Here is a 7,145-nt window from a genome sequence, read left to right as displayed (position 1 = left end):
GACATGTGCATTTTGTTTTGTTGTGATCCATTTTTCTAAGATTTTGATGTACTGTATACAAATCTCTGAATTGACATAGTAACAAATGTCAACAAATCAGAAAAAACTTTATAATGAAATTAATGAATGCATTTGTTGCATTCGGGTGACCTCACACAATATAATAGTTTGGGCCCATGGGGAAATTAATTCAATTTTCGAATTTGTTCAATGATTCGGATAATGAATGGATCCAAATTTCATTCCATTCCTTAATTTGAATGCACATGCCTGTCGATATTGTCCAATCAGATCATGTTATTTCTCTTGGTGGGTTGCACTAGCATTTGAAAATATTGAATCCTTGTGATTCGACGTTGTCCGATTTGATAATATATCGAATGTATAGCAAAATTTCTCGAATCTTCCCAGACCAACGAATATACAAAATGAATGCTGAAGATTTGAAACAAATCCTGAGAGCGAATCAGTTCAACATAACCAATATGACAAAACAAAATTCTTCAATGACAAATGCATTTGAAAGGAAGCAAAACAAAAATTTCAGCATGCACATGTCTATTGATTACAGCTGGTAGAATGTTCTGTTAGAAGTAAGAGGATAAACATAGACAGCTGATTAGTTGCTGTGAACATTACCTTACTTTTCCTTTCCTCTGGTTGTATAGATTAGGTTTAATATACAATGTCAAAAATTGCCAGAATCTCAGAGTATTCCTTCAACTGCATTACAGACTTTACCAAAACTAGAAGCTTCCAGATGCTTGGTCATATAGCTAACCTGAATTTTATGAGGAGGAAATTATGGGGAAATAGAGTATGCGGCTATCACATAATATCATGCACCATGCCAGCAATTTCAAATCCACTCATTACTGATCAAATATTAATCATTATTAGAGGTTGCCTACTCATAAACAGGTTAATTGGTTGTTTTTCAGTCACCTTTACTTAGAACTTACCTAGTTATTTATGTTAAAAACAGGGCATACTTGTAGTTACATAAACTTCATCATTGTTATAATTCCCTTTCACTGTTTTACTATTTAAAAAAAGTTTACTGGGTCAGAGATTTAGGGTACTTCTATATTTTTTCTCAGTATATAAGAGTATCCTACGACACAGCCATGGACCAGTTGATGCACCTGATGATAAAAGAATGGCAGATGGAGCTTCCTAAACTTGTTATATCTGTTCACGGAGGAATTCAGAATTTTAAACTTCCTCCTAAAGTGAAGCAACTTTTTGGTAAAGGTTTGGTGAAGGCAGCAAAGACTACAGGGGCATGGATCCTTACAGAGGGCATTAATACAGGTATGAATTATACCTTGTCTTACATTATATGTTACAGTATTTGTTTTGAATCTTCTCAGGTTATCAGAGAAAGTTTCTGCTTATATCAGTATTTGCTGTTTTTTTTAAAAAAATGTGTGATTAATTCTAGTTTAATATTCTTTTATATGAAATTATATGATTTACAGTCATGGCCAAAAATATTGGCACCCCTGCATTTCTGTCAGATAATGCACCACTTTGCCGAACAAATTGTTGCACTTACAAATGTTTAGGCATTCCTTTATTTCTTTTATTTGTATTGGTATGACACAAAGTGGAGAAACAGAAAGCCAAATCTGACACATTCCATGAAAAACCCCAAAAATGGACTGGGCAAAATTATTGGCACCCTCAATTTAGCACACCCCTTGGAAAAAATAACTGAAATCAGTCCCTTCCTGTAACCATCGATACGTTTCTTACACCTCTCTACTGGAATTGTGGACCACTCTTCTTTCACTAACTGCTCCAGGTCCCTCAGATTGGAAGGGTTTCTTTTCCCAACTGCTGTTTTGAGATCAGGTGCTCTGTGGGATTGAGATCTGGACTCATTGCCGGCCAGTTCAGTACTCTCCAGTGCTTTGTCTGCAACCGTTTTTGGGTGCTCTCTGATGTATGCTTTGGGTCTTTGTCCTGTTGAAGACCCATGACCTCTGATGGAGACCCAACTTTCTGACACTGGGCCCTTCATTGCACCCCAGAATTCTTTAGAAGGTCTTCAGATATCATGATACCTTGCACACAGTCAAGTCATCCAGTGCCTGAAGAAGCAAAGCAACCCCAAAAAATCAGTGAACCTCCACCATGTTTGACTGTATTATTTTCTTCAAAGGCCTCATCGCTTTCCTGAAAACAGTAGAATGATGGGCTTTACCAAAATCTGTCATTTTGTTTTGTCTGTCCACAGCACAATCTCCCAAAAAGGATTTTGGCAAACTGTCAACAGTGAGGTCCTCCTGGGTCTCCTACCATAGCGTCCCTTTTCATTCAGATTGTGATGTATAGTGCGAGCTGACACAGTTGTACCCTGTGCCTGAAGGTCAACTTGAATTTGTCTGGAAGTTGATCGAGGTTCTTTATCCATCATTCAAACAATCCTTAGTTGCAATCTTTGATCAAGTTTTTTTGTACATGTCCAGGGAGATTAGCTACAGTGCCATGGGCTGTAAATTTCATGACATTGTTACGCAATGTGGACACAGGAACATTAGGATCTGTTAATTGATTCAAGTGAGTTTAATTACAAATTACTGGAACGTCACAAACTTTAAATGCATGTCCATTTTTGGGGTTTTGCATGGAATGTGTCAGATTTTGGGTTTTTGTTTCTCTACTTTTTTGTGTCATACCAATACAAATAAAAGAAATAAACACAAGAATAACATTTGTAATTGCAACAATTTTCTGGGTGAAGTGGTACATTATCTGACAGAAATGCAGTGGTGCCAATATTTTTGTCCATGACTGTATATAGACTGCTTGGAATATAGGGTTTTCTATATAAGTTTATACTGTAGTTTGTAACACTAAAACATTTTACATCCATAGTCCTTGATATGCCAGGCTCAGTCTATTCATCCACCATCAACAGACATACATACAGACTATAGATAGATAGATAGTTAAACGTCTTTAATGCATTTCTTATCATTTAATATTATTTTTAGAGTTATTGGTCAAATTTAAGAGGGAAAAGGTGTTTATGATATTTTGCAAGAGTATATTACAGTAATATGTAGTAATGTCTAAGTTAATCAGGCTTGAAGTGTTATATCTTGTACCAATACATTCTGCAGAGCAGCAGCTTCTCCTACAGTAATTACTAGATGCATATCCATGCAAGGCATCTTAACAATTACATTATGCTAACATTTCACAATATATAAGCACAATAGGATAGGAAACATTGCCTAAAACAGATTACCATCTTTACTCATTTGTTACCATTAATCTGTTCATTTTGAAACTCTGGCCATCTATCAACAAATATTCAGCTTGCGTATAAGTAAACTGCACATATGGTATTTAAGAAGGTAAATGGTACATTTCACAAATATAAAGAAAGGCATTAAGGGCTTAGCATTTCATACAGTTGCCATTACCCTACACATGTTTTTATTTTTAAGTTTGCAGGCTTAACTCTTTAAGATGACAGGTATGTTTAACCAGTGCATTTATCTTCATTTGGGGTTTTTTGATCTGTTGCAGCTTTGCATAAAAAAAAAATCAGCTTCCAGGTTTTATTGCCAAGGTTTAATTTAACACACTAAAGTTAGAAGATGACTGGCTATCATGCACCAGATTCTGGTTTAGTACCCCCCCCCCCCATTGTGTCTTAATGCTTCATTACAAAATGCTTTTCCAAATATTTTGTGTTACAGGTCGGTAAACATACTTTAATATGAACCTGTAATTTGCCCATAGTAGGCTGTCCTCTGACCGATCTCCTAATATACTCTGTATATTTTTTCCAAACATGTCAAAACCTAAACCGAGATTTACACACTTCTCCACTGCTTCACATGTACTGAGGCACGGTGACTTACTACTTGGCATTACATGTTCATGAGGTAGGGAAAGTGTCTAAGGTTCCTAAATACCATAGGTATTATGGATGGAGTAGGGAAGGTTAAAATTGGAGTTGGCAACAGGTTGACAACGATCTACCCCTTGATCATTGCCATATTTGGGCATAGAAGGTTTTGGAAGAATTTACCAAGCCATATTCTCCCTAAGATTGAGAACCACAGATCTAGAAAACACAGGGTTGATTTACTAAAACTGGAGAGTGCAAAATCTGGTGCAGCTGTGCACAGAAACCAACCAATTTCCATTTTTTTCGCCAAAGCTTAAACAAGTTTAATTGTGAAGCTGATTGGCTACCATGCACAGCTGCACCAGATTTTGCACTCTCCAGTTTTAGTTAATCAACCCCACAGTCTACTATTCCAGAGGTTTAGATCTAAGCAAGTCAAACTCCAGTTCTTTTTCATAGTTTTGCATGAAAGTCGTCAGATTGTGTTCTCATCCCACCATCAATGCTTGTGTATACCCTTTATTTTTAAAACAACGAACATGGATTTTTCATGAGTTCTCCTACCATAAGGGAGGTACGTACTGGCTGCTTATGGCCCTATCTGTAAGGCAAACTTATTCCGCTGCCTTTTATGGAGTATAGTTTTCTTTAAACTGAAGCTTTATACATAGTATTATCTTTAAGATCCTCATAGACAGCTCAGATTTTGGATGATCTGTGCTGATGTGGTTGAAATTTGAGCTGTGGGTGGACCTGCAAGCACCACCCAGCTTGACAAAAGGTGATTTAAAAATTGATTAAGCCCATAGGTAAATTACCACCGAACAATGCTTGCAGCCTATCAGATGCAGTACAGGTAGCCATGGGTGCTGCAGCTTACAGTATACAATAAAGATTCATAAACTGTTAGCATGTTATTGTGGATATGGGAATCAGTTGATTCTTTTTCCCTCTCTTATGGGCCAAAGGGCTCAAGTCTGAGCCACCTCTGTGCTTGCCATTACTCTTTGTTTCCTATACCATCCATTTCTTTTTGGTGTGAACATCAGAGTACATTTTTACAGGAGCATTTTTGAAGGTTAGATGTGTGCTTATGGCTACAAAATAAGGTAGCTTAAGAAATAACCTGTCACATGGTAATATACCACCTAGAGACAATGTAATACAATAGACAAAATCAGGTGACTGGAGATCTTATGTATGACCCACATGGTCTTGTGAAGATATTGTACTTTTTAATAAACATATTATGTTTCATGTTCATGCTTGGTAAACTATAGCAGTCTTTCATCATATTTTGATCTACACAGCCTGCCAAATTCTCGCCCACTGTCCTATTTTTTTTTTTTTTTTTAGGAGTCTCTAAACATGTAGGTGATGCCCTGAAAGCACATGCATCCCAACATCTAAGAAAAATCTGTGCAATTGGAATCCCACCGTGGGGAGTTATTGAGAATCAAAAGGATCTTATAGGAAAAGATGTGAGCATGCTACATTTTTATTTTATTTAATTTCATTAGTATCATTGTGTATTGGAAAAAAACGTTTTTCGTGTTTTGTTTCATTACTTAAAGTTGTCCCCAAAATGTCAGATTAGGTTTTTTTTTTAGTAATACAGACCTAATTACAAAGGTCATTTTAGTATACTGTATGTTGCATTTCCTATGTTTTAAACAATGTTTGATGTCAATAGCTTTGGAGTACTGTAAAACAGTGCTTTTTTATTGCAGGCAGTTTGTCTTTACCAAACCCTGTTGAACCCACTTAGTAAACTCAGCATTCTGAATGGTATGCACTCTCATTTTATCATGGTGGATGATGGCACAGTTGGAAATTATGGTAATGAGATTACATTTAGAAGAAACCTGGAGGAATACATTTCTCTACAGAAAATACATACCAGTAAGTTGTTTAGTTGATTGCAGTATATGATTATTCCATGTAATTTAAAGCTGATCTGTAGCCCTTTTGAAAATAATGTGATGCAGCTGGACTTTTCTTTAATGACCCCTATGCTATATATTTCATTTTTACTGGTTTAAGCTTCTCTACAAGAATTGGATCCTCTCAATCTGTCTGACTGCAGGGTTGTAATACAGATACTGGTCTGGGGGAGGGATCCAGGAAAGCATGATCTGCCCACTAAATAACACAGTCTGTAAATGTAATCAGAGGTTGGGGTGTGATGCTGGCTGCTCATCTGTCTCACAGAAGCTACTGGACAGAGTGGAGATATACATTCTCCCGCTGCCTTACCTGGGATTTAAATAGGGGAATTGCAAGTGATTTGAAATAAAATTCACAGCTTGTAAATACATTTTCCTTATCTTACACTACAGTACACAGGGTCTTGGCCTTAACCATGAGTTATATGCAGCTTCATTCAAGCACTAGACACTGGTAACAAGATGCAGGGACATTCCCCATCTAACACCTCTCACTCCCAACAAGTCTCAGTTTTTGCTAGTGTCCTTAAGTGATGGACTTTTTCTCTCCACTAAGAGAAGCTTAACTCTTTTATGTTGAGTTTTTTTTTCTCAAGATTCTTCTGTCAAGATCCTAGTTACACCAACACCACTGTGACTCTCCTTCAGATGCTTTCCAAATCTGTTAACTCCTCAGCTGAGCCATGGGAGACTATACCTGAATCTGCCTGAAGGAAGATGTCAGGCCAGACTGTAGTCAATTTTGACACAGGATCTTGTGTGGGTGCTCACTAGAGATGAGCGAATCGAAGTAGGCGAAGTGGAATTCGTTTCGAATATTAGGAAAATTTCGATTCGCGTCGAATCCGAAAATAAGCAGACTTCGGATGCGCGAATCTAAATTTTTCCTAAAATGGCGGCGACATGTGCGGTGACGGAGCGGGGATGTCTGGGAAGGCGCGCAGACAAGGCGCGCTGACCCATAATGCATTCATTCATGACATGTGATCGCATTAGCCAATCAGCAGCCAGCCAGCCAGCACAGTGTAATGGTCGAGCTATAAATGGCGGCCATTTTAGAATTCTCCATTTGCCTCCAGTCATTCAACAGAGGCAGACCTGGCTGTATGCAGGGAGAGAGTTAGGGACAGAGAAACGTTACTTAGGGACAGAGAAACGTTAGTTAGGGCCACAGAATCGTTACTTAGGGCCATAGAAACGTTACATAGGGCCACAGAAACGTTTACTTAGGGCCACAGAATCGTTAGTTAGGGCCACAGAACCGTTACTTAGGGACACAGAATTGTTACTCAGGGACAGACAGAATTGTTACTGAGGGATACAGAATT

General features: G+C 37.8%; 1 protein-coding gene across 2 annotated transcripts in view; it reads left to right on the top strand.

The window, feature by feature from the left end:
• Positions 1 to 1,115: 1,115 nt before the first annotated feature.
• TRPM6 (transient receptor potential cation channel subfamily M member 6) overlaps positions 1,116 to 7,145 on the top strand; it is a 178,839-nt gene continuing 172,809 nt past the window's right edge. Inside the window, exons 1-3 of one of the 2 annotated variants that reach the window (XM_089691080.1) lie at positions 1,116 to 1,314; positions 5,228 to 5,352; positions 5,602 to 5,773. In XM_089691080.1, the coding sequence (XP_089547206.1) occupies positions 1,128 to 1,314; positions 5,228 to 5,352; positions 5,602 to 5,773 (484 nt within the window). In that variant the 5' untranslated portion in view covers positions 1,116 to 1,127. The remainder of the gene's footprint in view (positions 1,315 to 5,227; positions 5,353 to 5,601; positions 5,774 to 7,145) is intronic. The other variant, XM_089691079.1, reaches the window with a different exon arrangement.

Source organism: Staurois parvus, unplaced genomic scaffold (genome assembly GCF_062004578.1).
Source record: "Staurois parvus isolate SC_StPar_1 unplaced genomic scaffold, SC_StPar_1.0 ptg000549l, whole genome shotgun sequence".
Taxonomy (NCBI): Eukaryota; Metazoa; Chordata; class Amphibia; order Anura; family Ranidae; genus Staurois; species Staurois parvus.
The sequence above is the reverse complement of the archived record's forward strand: the minus strand, read 5'-3'. Positions and strand labels throughout refer to the sequence as shown.